We start from the raw sequence: 12671 nt of genomic DNA, 5'->3' as shown, positions 1-12671 counted from the left end.
AAAATAAACGTTCACCCAGTAAATGAGGTAGGCGCAGAGGTAACAAAAAGTGACGCGATAATTTCCTGTGAATGTCGAGAATAATTTCTCCTGGGAATTCACCACAGCATTGTGGCGGTGGCTACAGGAACAAAAACACCAGCTACAGGATTCAACATTGTGTTACATACTATGTTATGCATAGCTCCCTATACCTATGTATAAGTAGCTATAGTGTATGCTGTGTTGTTGTTGTTGTTGTTGTTGTTGTTGCTGCTGTGTATGAACTTTGTATGAGATTGAAGAAGAGCCTATGAAATATGAACCATATACTACTCGAAGTCGTCCAAAATCGAGAACTCTGGAGAAAGCTGTTTCATGGAGGTCTTGGGCCTTCATGAACCAGCAAAAATACTAGTAAAAAAAAGAAAGTAAAAAAGTAAAAAAAAAAAAAAAAAGAAATATCGCGTCTATAACTTTGATTTTGGGTTCGGTGAATCGGCACCCAGCTAAGGGATTAGGCGGTAGAGAACGCCTCAGGTGTTAACTACGTTTAGTGTTCACGTTACACAAAAGAGTCAATTTCATTACGATCTAGTGACTTACATTTTTATGATTGACCAGTTTCATGAGTTTGAACTCCCTGTACGCTCGCTTGGCATGTGTTACATTCTGGAAAGGACGGGATAATTTCTTGATGGCCACATTCTGCTGAGTGGCAGTGTCGTACGCCGCGCTGAAATCAAAACAAAACCATGCCGTTCCGTTAACATCGTATAAGATATATTTTATGTTGGCCACTCATTCTGAGACGGACAGACCTATGTGGGCTGTCTTGGGTCTGATAGACCTATGCTGAGAACGTGTGTGGCGGGAAAAGCTTCAGACACAGACCTCTCAGACAGTCTAAAGCTGTGGCCACACGTAGGCAATGGCCGTCGACTAAGTGTGGACAGGTGGACATAGCTTTACAAGTTTGAACTCTTTTATTCTACTGTACAGACGTATATATGTTAGGCTCGATCCCCGAATTCGCTAAATGAGCGAAAAAATAGCTCACTCCGCGGAGTAAAAAATGCAAAATGCTCATTTCCCGAAATTCGGCAATTGAGCAACTGTAAATAGCTCAGTCCGCGGACTGGATTTATGCAAAAGTTAAACTGCCGAAATCGACCATTGAGCACCAAGAGAAAGATGGGTAAACTGCTCACTCCGCGGAGTGGAAAACATTAAATGACAGACCGCGGATTGTGCGCTTTGAAAAATGCTCAAACCCCGATCTAATGGTATACTGCGGGACTTGAACCCCTTGTAACTTTTACCACTTACCAATAATAGCAAAAGATTATATGGTTACCCATGAAATTCGACGTAGATTTCAAAAATGAAATAAAAAATAGGGGTTCTTATTTGAATTTCTCGAGAAATAACGACTTTTATCCAAAAAAGTGACACTACTGGGGTTCAAACCTGGATTTTGACATCACCATCAAATTATCAAGGGCTCTTTCCTACCGTCGGAAAAAAAACTTCAAAATTCCAAGCTGTTTTAAAAGTTACAAGGGGTTTACATTTTTCAAAACGCACAATCCGCGGTCTGACATTTATTTCCACTCCGCGGAGTGAGCAGTTTATTCTTCAATCTCATGATGCTCAATGGCCTATTTCGGCACATATGAGAGAGGGAGATAGTCTGGAATGGGGATATAATGATTTTAGCAACGCAATACAAAGGCTTCCACTTGTAAAGAAAGAAAGAGAAGGAGGGAGAAAGAAAGAGAAGAAGAAAACCTTTGAATATTTTAGGGGATTTTTAAAAACGTCAAGAGTGAAAAAAGAGAACTATAAAGAGGACGAGAAGGAGTGAGAGCGTAGAAAAAGAAAGAGAGGGAGAGGGGGAGAGAGAGAGAGCAGATCTGGTTTTAGTCTCTCTGAACTTTCCTTTGTAAAAAAGGTAAAAAATAATGTACATAATAGAAATTAAAAAAGAAGAAGGAAAATGGTATTCCAAGAAAATCTTCAGCTATACAAAGAGAAAGAAAAGTAGAAAATTATTATTGAATCAGGTATCTAGTAGATAAGTAGGGTAGGTATTACAGTACCTCCTGCCATCTGTGTAATATTATTATTATTACCCTCAAACTTTTAGCATCTTCTTTTTTCGGGTAACTTTTTTTGATAGATAACTCGAAAGAACAAAAAAGCTAATACCATAAAAAACACCATGAACAGAAAGTTCAAAGGTCAAAAGAAAACCCGAAGTTAACACCCAGGGATGAGGGGAAAGATGAAAGAGGGATGAGGAGAGGGAGGGGGAGAGGGGTTATTTTGTCACTCACAATACATTTTTAGAAAATGTTTCAAGTCCAAAATTCCTGCTCGGTCACTTTTCGACCACTTTGACCCTTTTCACCGCATACTCAATCCTTACTTATCCTTTCTACCTAACCTAACTACATTTCCATTTTCTCCCTCTACCCTCTCATTCTCACCCTAGTTTCCATCTCCATTTCTGTTTCCATACATACATAGAGATAATTGTTCCAGCACTAGCTATTTCCCTAACATTTCTCTCACATCCCCTATTTAATTTTTTGGGTCTTTAGTTTTTTTTGGAAGCTATTCGCTATGAGAACTCTTTATGATATTTATATTTTCTCTCTCTCTAGGAATCGAACCTTTATCCATAACAAGCGCGTTATCCAGGGATTCGAGATAGGAAATGGTGGAGATCGCAAGATGTTTTTCTCACTAGAGAGATTCTTGGAAGGGAAGATAAGAAAAGTAAAGAGATAGTAGAGAGAAAGAGGAGGGAGAAAGAGAGAAATGAAAGGAACAAATAAAATTACAAGTCATGCAGTGCGACAGAGAAAGAGAGTGAGGGAGGGACGAGGGAGAGAGAGAAAGAGAGGGAAAATAAGATATGAGAGAGGGAGATAGTCTGGAATGGGGATATAATGATTTTAGCAACGCAATACAAAGGCTTCCACTTGTAAAGAAAGAAAGAGAGGGAGGGAGAAAGAAAGAGAAGAAGAAAACCTTTGAATATTTTAGGGGATTTTTAAAAACGTCAAGAGTGAAAAAAGAGAACTATAAAGAGGACGAGAAGGAGTGAGAGCGTAGAAAAAGAAAGAGAGGGAGAGGGGGAGAGAGAGAGAGCAGATCTGGTTTTAGTCTCTCTGAACTTTCCTTTGTAAAAAAGGTAAAAAATAATGTACATAATAGAAATTAAAAAAGAAGAAGGAAAATGGTATTCCAAGAAAATCTTCAGCTATACAAAGAGAAAGAAAAGTAGAAAATTATTATTGAATCAGGTATCTAGTAGATAAGTAGGGTAGGTATTACAGTACCTCCTGCCATCTGTGTAATATTATTATTATTACCCTCAAACTTTTAGCATCTTCTTTTTTCGGGTAACTTTTTTTGATAGATAACTCGAAAGAACAAAAAAGCTAATACCATAAAAAACACCATGAACAGAAAGTTCAAAGGTCAAAAGAAAACCCGAAGTTAACACCCAGGGATGAGGGGAAAGATGAAAGAGGGATGAGGAGAGGGAGGGGGAGAGGGGTTATTTTGTCACTCACAATACATCAAAACTTTACAGAACTTGAACATCAAAACTTTCAAACCTTTACATCAAAAGGATCAGTGGTCCGCGAAGTGTTTTTGTGGGGCCTTTGCTGAAAAAGCCCCACCAAAACACCCCCCCCCGCCCCCCCTTTATTTTATGTATTTTTATTCCTTTGATAGATCTATATATTATTTTTACGTATTTTTTATACCCTTTTTCAGAAAAAGGGCAGTGAGGATTCTTTACTAGGGGCGCGGTTGCTCCAGTGGTTATGCACTTGCCTGCCTAAGTCCCAGAGTCGAAAAAAAGCACTCATACTTTTACACTCTCCAGAAAAGAAACAAAACTGAGCAAAGCAAGGGAGAAATAATAATTCACAGGATCCGCTTTGGTGGTTAAGCTCTGGAAGTCTGAAGAGGAAAATGTGGTTGAAACTTGGCAGGTTTTTTCCTCGCCAAACTTTTCAATACCTGAACATTTTGTTTTGTGTATGCCTGAGCTTTAAAAACTTCAGGAGTTTTCTTCTTCCTCTCCTTTCTCCTCTTCCTCCTTCATTTTTTATACCCTTCTTTTTTATCTCTTCCCCCACGCATTTATTATTATTATTATGAATATATCCACTTTATTTATTAGTCCAATATAATAAAGGTAGATAATGCAAAGTATGGGCACTATTTGGCAACATACTTTATTATTATTATTATTATTATTATTAGTATTATTATTATTATTATTATTATTATTATTATTATTATTATTATTATTATTATTATTATTATTATTATTATTATTATTTTGATATATATATTAAACATGTACCTACTACCTACCCTATACAGCCTATACTTATAAAATATTCTTCTTCCTGAAAGGGATAAGTGGTGTTGTTGACCTTCCACCGTTCAGTCGATTGGGTTTTCTGTTTCTGATGAAATTCGTAAAACTTTTGACAGAAGGGTGGAGAGACGATGATATTATGAAAAACAATACATAGGGGAAGAGAGGAGAACCGGAAGGAGATATAGAACAGAGAGAGGGTGAGAAGGAGGAAGGAAGAGGGATGGGGGAGGGCGAGAATTATTGAATTTTAATATTAGATTTACACACCTACATTTTGAAAAAAAGTTAGAATTAAATGACATCCCCTAAGCTAATCCCATACTTTTTGCTCCCTTTTATTTGTGAACCATTAACAAGTAAGCATGTGAATAGTTGATCCCATGGGATTTTTCACGCCGAATCGAATGGTGAAACTTTCAGAACTGTCCGACTTACAGTTGAGAAGTTTAATGTAATAGAAAGTCGTGTGATGTTCACACCAGATTTTTTTAGGAAGAAAAAGGAAATTTTCTACAATGTCCAGCCTAGGTTGCTCGGATAGCGCGTCTCCCTTGTAAGACAAATTTTATCCTAAATAGATAAGTTTCATCCTTGGAAGGACTGGTGAACTGGTGGCTTTCGCCTAGCCCAGGGATTTCCAAATTCCATGTGTATGCGGGCCACAAACATCCTACATTCGGAGGTACTTAGCGGGCCACATATGGGGAGCTTTCAGAAATGGGTCCGATCGAATTTTGAGCGCCGCAGGCGAAACTTTTCAAAAAGTATTCTCCTAATTGTAGCTGAACACTAAAGGGGGTCAGTTTCCATGACTCAATGCCCATTTTTGCCCAAGTACCAAACCTTTTTTTTTACATTTTTAGGTAAGTTTGTACAAATCCCAAATAGCTTCGCGGGCCACAAAAATGGTCTGGCGGGCCACATGTGACCCGCGGGCCGCTAGTTGGAAACCCCTGGCCTAGCCTGTGCTCCTCTGTTCGATTTCGGGACGATAAGACTTCCGTTATTACAGTTCCCACTATCAAACATCTATCGTAAAATGATAGGCGTTGTTGTTTGTTAAGCGACGTTATGTTGTTATATTTTTTCCAATTTTATTCTTGTCTGCCTCCATTTTCCTGGGCATTAATTTTCCACGAGTTTTCTTCCTCTCCTCTCTCAACTTTCATTTTTTTTTCTCCTGGCAATTTGTTTGGAATTGCTTCTGTATTGTTTCTCTTCACTTTCACCGGGGAAAACATCTGGGCTTGTTCTATACTCGCCTAATTTACACCAAGTCTACCTCCAATATAATATTCCGAGTGAACGGTGTGAGGGTAATTGTAAATAGCTCAGTCCGCGGACTGGATTTATGCAAAAGTTAAACTGTCGAAATCGACCATTGAGCACAAAGAAAAGGAAGGCTAAACTGCTCACTCCGCGGAGTATAGAACATTAAATGCCAGACCGCGGATTGTGCGTTTTGAAAAATGCTCAAACCCCGATCTAATGGTATACTGCGGGACTTGAACCCCTTGTAACTTTTACCACTTACCAATAATAGCAAAAGATTATATGGTTACCCATGAAATTCGACGTAGATTTCAAAAATGAAATAAAAAATAGGGGTTCTTATTTGAATTTCTCGAGAAATAACGACTTTTATCCAAAAAAGTGACACTACTGGGGTTCAAACCTGGATTTTGACATCACCATCAAATTATCAAGGGCTCTTTCCTACCGTCGGAAAAAAAACTTCAAAATTCCAAGCTGTTTTAAAAGTTACAAGGGGTTTACATTTTTCAAAACGCACAATCCGCGGTCTGACATTTATTTCCACTCCGCGGAGTGAGCAGTTTATTCTTCAATCTCATGATGCTCAATGGCCTATTTCGGCACTTTAGCTTTTGCATAAATCCAGTCCGCGGACTGAGCTATTTACAGTTGCTCAATTGCCGAATTTCGGGGAATGAGCAGTTTGCATTTTTTACTCCGCGGAGTGAGCTATTTTTTCGCTCATTGAGCGAATTCGGGGAATGAGCCTAATATATATACTGCCACAAACAAATAATTTCAAGCTCAAAGGAAAAGAAAATAGAAACGAAATTTGGCAAAAGGTAACCTTACCCAACTCCACTATATCTACCTCTCTAGTAATCTTAAATCATCCTGGATTTCAAACCCTCAGGTCTCTGGATCAGAAATCTCCTGTCCCAACCACAACACACACCACAAAGGTTCTAGAAAATAAGAAAAAAAAAAAAAAAAAAAAAAAAGAGCAAATAAATAAATCAACCTAATTCCTACACTACAAGGTTTCAATAATATGTATAATACCTACCTCTATAAAATAACATGAGATGCAACACATCCCCAATATGGGACACAGCATCTCATGAACTCTATCTCCATTCTTCCTTCCACTACATAATTATTCCTTTTGAGTATCTATTCCTTTTATTCCATCTATTATTATGTAATGGCTGTTCGATTTGTAATGAATTGTAAATAAATCTGAGTATTTTGTTGAAAAAGACCTTAGGTTATAGGTTGCAGTCTTATTTACCAGACACCCTGTATGAAGCTTACCAGACCATCCCCTGGGCACCCAGACCCTTGGGTAACAGATTAGTATACCGGGTGGGCACTGAGAATACCGTGTCTCCAAACATCAACGAGTAGAAGTTGGTACCCGTGCCAGGTTCTCCATCTACACCATCCGCACTCATGATGTCACCCTGTAGAACTACTTTCAACACGAGGAACCAGATGTGTGTACTATACAACCACTAGGTAACTACACAACGCGTGCTCAACTAAACAAAACAAAATAAAATTAAACAAAATAAAATTAAACCAAAGAGGAATAAACACCTAAAAACAAAGAGAAATAATAAGAGCAAAGAGAATGCACATACCAGGTATAGAAAAATTGAAGTTAATAAAAAATAAAACCTCATAAATGGAATGAAAAATAATAATAAGGAAAAAGGTAAAGTTGGCTACAATGCAAATAATAATACAAATACCCAACAAAATAATACAAATAGAATATAAAAGAGAAAAAGAGTAGGAAGATGGGAAAAGAATATTACGTAAAGCTTTTGTCCAAAGCCTTATTTATTGTGAATCCCATTTTATTATTTACCTTTTTTTTATCCCAAGTCGCCATTTTCCTTACTACCTCGTGTCCAATAAATTAAATCTTCACGCCTGTGTTAATGCCTTAATGTTCTAACGGGAGAATCCTCCTGCTATACTTACCTATAATACCCAAGGTGTATAAATAACAAGAGGAGTACCATTGTTTTCTGCTTAATATCATAGCTTCATAGGCATGGCAAGATTAAAGTAATGTTACTTACTTGTACTGCTACTGCTATTGGTACTATGTACCTACTACTGCTACAAGAGGGAAGTATTAGCAGTTTTTAGCTAAATCCCCTTTAGGGGTGAGCTATTCATTTCTAGGCAAAGTCACAACTTTGGGTCAGGGTTGTATTTTTTGGGTCTTTTTTTTTTTTTTTTTTTTTTTTTTTTTTTATAATTTTTTTTTTTTTTTTTGTTTTTTTTGCCCCCCCCCCCCCCCCCCAGTATTATTGTAAATTGTGTAAAAAGTTTGTCAAATATCACATTAAAAAAAAATATGAATAATATAAAACTCCCGTCTTAGATACCTTTACAACTCCTCAAATTACAAATCTTTTAAGCCTAATCTTCCTTCTCAAATCTCACCTTTAGATGACGTAAAAACATAGGTAGGAATCTAATTCTGAAATAATAACGAGCATAATTTCCCCTAAACTTCTTCAAAAAAAACCCCAACTTTGGGGGGGGGTTTTTTTTTTTGGGTTTTTTTTTTTTTTTTTTTTTTTTTTTTTTTTGCAAGATGTTTTTCTCACTAGAGAGATTTTTGGAAGGGAAGATAAGAAAAGTAAAGAGATAGTAGAAAGAAAGAGGAGGGAGAAAGAGAGAAATGAAAGGAACAAATAAAATTACAAGTCATGCAGTGCGACAGAGAAAGAGAGTGAGGGAGGGACGAGGGAGAGAGAGAAAGAGAGGGAAAATAAGATATGAGAGAGGGAGATAGTCTGGAATGGGGATATAATGATTTTAGCAACGCAATACAAAGGCTTCCACTTGTAAAGAAAGAAAGAGAAGGAGGGAGAAAGAAAGAGAAGAAGAAAACCTTTGAATATTTTAGGGGATTTTTAAAAACGTCAAGAGTGAAAAAAGAGAACTATAAAGAGGACGAGAAGGAGTGAGAGCGTAGAAAAAGAAAGAGAGGGAGAGGGGGAGAGAGAGAGAGCAGATCTGGTTTTAGTCTCTCTGAACTTTCCTTTGTAAAAAAGGTAAAAAATAATGTACATAATAGAAATTAAAAAAGAAGAAGGAAAATGGTATTCCAAGAAAATCTTCAGCTATACAAAGAGAAAGAAAAGTAGAAAATTATTATTGAATCAGGTATCTAGTAGATAAGTAGGGTAGGTATTACAGTACCTCCTGCCATCTGTGTAATATTATTATTATTACCCTCAAACTTTTAGCATCTTCTTTTTTCGGGTAACTTTTTTTGATAGATAACTCGAAAGAACAAAAAAGCTAATACCATAAAAAACACCATGAACAGAAAGTTCAAAGGTCAAAAGAAAACCCGAAGTTAACACCCAGGGATGAGGGGAAAGATGAAAGAGGGATGAGGAGAGGGAGGGGGAGAGGGGTTATTTTGTCACTCACAATACATCAAAACTTTACAGAACTTGAACATCAAAACTTTCAAACCTTTACATCAAAAGGATCAGTGGTCCGCGAAGTGTTTTTGTGGGGCCTTTGCTGAAAAAGCCCCACCAAAACACCCCCCCCCGCCCCCCCTTTATTTTATGTATTTTTATTCCTTTGATAGATCTATATATTATTTTTACGTATTTTTTATACCCTTTTTCAGAAAAAGGGCAGTGAGGATTCTTTACTAGGGGCGCAGTTGCTCCAGTGGTTATGCACTTGCCTGCCTAAGTCCCAGAGTCGAAAAAAAGCACTCATACTTTTACACTCTCCAGAAAAGAAACAAAACTGAGCAAAGCAAGGGAGAAATAATAATTCACAGGATCCGCTTTGGTGGTTAAGCTCTGGAAGTCTGAAGAGGAAAATGTGGTTGAAACTTGGCAGGTTTTTTCCTCGCCAAACTTTTCAATACCTGAACATTTTGTTTTGTGTATGCCTGAGCTTTAAAAACTTCAGGAGTTTTCTTCTTCCTCTCCTTTCTCCTCTTCCTCCTTCATTTTTTATACCCTTCTTTTTTATCTCTTCCCCCACGCATTTATTATTATTATTATGAATATATCCACTTTATTTATTAGTCCAATATAATAAAGGTAGATAATGCAAAGTATGGGCACTATTTGGCAACATACTTTATTATTATTATTATTATTATTATTAGTATTATTATTATTATTATTATTATTATTATTATTATTATTATTATTATTATTATTATTATTATTATTATTATTATTATTATTATTATTATTATTATTATTATTATTATTATTATTATTATTATTATTATTATTATTATTATTATTATTATTATTATTATTATTATTATTATTATTATTATTATTATTATTATTATTATTATTATTATTATTATTATTATTATTATTATTATTATTATTATTATTATTATTATTATTATTATTATTATTATTATTATTATTATTATTTTGATATATATATTAAACATGTACCTACTACCTACCCTATACAGCCTATACTTATAAAATATTCTTCTTCCTGAAAGGGATAAGTGGTGTTGTTGACCTTCCACCGTTCAGTCGATTGGGTTTTCTGTTTCTGATGAAATTCGTAGAGAGAGAGGGGGAGGGAGGGAGAGAGAGAGAGAGAGAGTTGACCAGATATAGGTGACACTGATTGGTGACAGCAATCCCCCTCCTCCCCTCCCCCCCACTCACCAAGTTAAAATTTTCGGCCATTTCAGTTTTTGTATTTTTAAACACGGTCAAATGGTTATTAATCCTATATTTCCCCCTAGGGACACAGATTATTATATTTTTATTTTATTCATGGCGCCGCACCGTCAGCTAAATCTGTTATTTTATTTGATGGACGAATCTGGTTGAAAAAGATTCACACGAAAAGTTTGGACTTAGAATAAAGGAATATAGCAGAGAATAAAGGAAATTTATGATGCCTTTAGTTTGAGGTTCTGGCATCTTTATGACTTACCATACAATACCCTGGGCCCCGGAACCAATAGGCTTGAGGTTCTGGTATCGCTTGAGAATGGTGAATTTGGTGTCTCCCACCTCCACTGTATGGAACATGGTGGAGAGACGAGACATTCTGGACGAGGCGCCAATCAGCGGCATGCGTGGAGAAATATAGAACTGCGTGTGCACGCGGCGTGCTTCTCCCAAACTCCTAACCCGCGCCGCAACTGTGGACAAAATCAAAGTAAAGGAGAGGCATTAGATACTGATGAAATACAATAACTAGAAATTACATTGTTACAGAGTGTAAGATCGAATTTAAATAAGCATCGTTAGTAGAACTACTCTTAAAGTCTGACTGAAGATAGGTGGTAACCCAAATATACTGTCCGTACGTAGTAGGAGAGTGAAGGAGAGAAAATTAGGAGAGTGTAAGATCGAATTTAAATAAGCATCGTTAGTAGAACTACTCTTAAAGTCTGACTGAAGATAGGTGGTAACCCAAATATACTGTACGTACGTAGTAGGAGAGTGAGGGAGAGAAAATTAGGGAAATAGAACAGGACAAAAGAAGCAGTAATTAGAGGCATAGATATATAGATAATAATAGTGAGAGGGAGAGAGAGAAAAGTGGAGCCTGTTAATTGGAGAGCGCTTAAATGGAGAAAGGAAAGAGAGGGAGAAAGATAATAATAAAGAGAGAAACGTTCATCAAGTGGTGGACTTTTGTAAGGAACTTTACAAAGTTCAAGTAAAAAGAAAACAGAGAGAGAGAAAGGAAAAGGGAGGGAAGAGAGGGAAGGGGAGGGAGAGATATTTTTCTTAGTTCCTCCTTTTCAAGAAGCAGTTGAGATGCTCAAAAAGAAAGCTCATTGTAAAGAGAGAGTATTCATTAATTTCATTAGGTAGGTTACAAAAGTGGATATTTTTCTACCCATTTTGCAAAAAAATAGAATTTTGGACCGATTCAAATACTTTCTAATTGGATAGGTTCCTTCTAAAAAATGTAATGCTGGTGCATACCTTTTCATAAAACCAGACCAACCACCAATCAAACTCATTAAACTGTCTGTCCCTTCATCTTAAAAATACACATACACATCCAAAGAAAAACATTTCGTGTATATGTATTTTAAACCAGATTTTGGCGGCGTTTTAAGCTCTTGACGTTCGCGCACCTCCCAGCACGACTGATGAAAATAAACGACTCCGAATAGAAGAGAATTTATAGTAGGTAATGTCTGGTATTCTAAGCCCCAAGACAGTGTCATAATACCGATCATAATTCAGACTGCATATTCAATTAGCAAGCATGCTGTCCTTACAAAGCCCACATAATACCCCTAGGGTTCGGGGTATAGGAGGGTAGGACCCCCATCAGGGTTTATACACTTTTTCCGGAATGAAATTCCATGAGTTTTCCAGAAAATTAGGAGGCGGAGGTACAATAGTCCGTCCCTTATACCTTTTCATTCCTATTGTAATAATAAAGGAAGGACGGACTAAAAATAGGGGTTCTCGTTTGAAATTCGTCGAATACCATAGTCCGTCCTATACCTTTTATTAAAGGAAGGACGGACTAAAAACGGCGAAATTTTGAGTAACGAGGTTTCATCATTATTATATCGAGGTTTCTTACATTATTACCGGTGGCTGATGTTGCCTTAATTATCTCTCATACTTGATTAACTTGGTTTAGAATTTAACAACCCTTCAAATTGTAATTCGAGTAGAGACCAAAAGATGATTTAATAACGTGCCAAGATCTCCAAGTAAAATACAAGTAGGCAACAGGGGGGTAAGTTTTCTTTTCCATTAATTTCTTTTCCGTGAATCCGTGATAAAGTTCGAAGAAATTTTGGAGGTTCTGTGAACTTAGAAAGAGCCCTCTTAATCAGCTCTTAGGTTCTATGTATCTAGCTGATTCCCAGTTCACAGAACCTCCAAAATTTCTTTGAACTTTATCACGGTTTCACGGAACCTAGGGCTGATTAAGAGGCTGATGAAAAACGATCCTGTTTGAACACGGGAAAAAGAGTGGAAGAAGAAGGAGAAGTTGAACACAT

General features: G+C 36.7%; 1 protein-coding gene across 2 annotated transcripts; it reads right to left on the bottom strand.

Annotated features, from left to right (window-relative positions):
* Positions 1-501: 501 nt before the first annotated feature.
* LOC113471291 (stress-activated protein kinase JNK-like) lies at positions 502-10828 on the bottom strand. 2 transcript variants are annotated; one of them, XM_026830333.1, is made up of 3 exons: positions 10622-10761; positions 6962-7188; positions 530-715 (listed from the first exon to the last, which is right to left on the bottom strand). In XM_026830333.1, exons 2-3 carry the CDS (start codon positions 7099-7101, stop codon positions 574-576), a joined length of 282 nt encoding a protein of 93 aa, XP_026686134.1. In that variant the 5' UTR covers positions 7102-7188; positions 10622-10761; the 3' UTR covers positions 530-573. The 2 variants fall into 2 exon arrangements, with proteins under 2 accessions (XP_026686133.1, XP_026686134.1); XM_026830332.1 differs by lacking the exon at positions 6962-7188 and having other exon boundaries at positions 502-715; positions 10622-10828.
* Between the last annotated feature and the right edge of the window lie 1843 nt (positions 10829-12671).

The sequence above is a fragment of the Diaphorina citri genome, unplaced genomic scaffold (genome assembly GCF_000475195.1).
Source record: "Diaphorina citri unplaced genomic scaffold, Diaci psyllid genome assembly version 1.1 scaffold2255, whole genome shotgun sequence".
NCBI lineage: Eukaryota > Metazoa > Arthropoda > Insecta > Hemiptera > Psyllidae > Diaphorina > Diaphorina citri.
The sequence above is the reverse complement of the archived record's forward strand: the minus strand, read 5'-3'. Positions and strand labels throughout refer to the sequence as shown.

Excerpts from the sequence above, each read along its gene's own strand:
- LOC113471291 (XM_026830332.1), bottom strand. The coding sequence starts at position 10,764 with ATGCCGCTGATTGGCGCCTCGTCCAGAATGTCTCGTCTCTCCACCATG. Across the intron at positions 716-10,621 it reads GGGGCCCAGGGTATTGTATG|CGCGGCGTACGACACTGCCA; the intron begins GTAAGTCATAAA and ends TTTTGATTTCAG.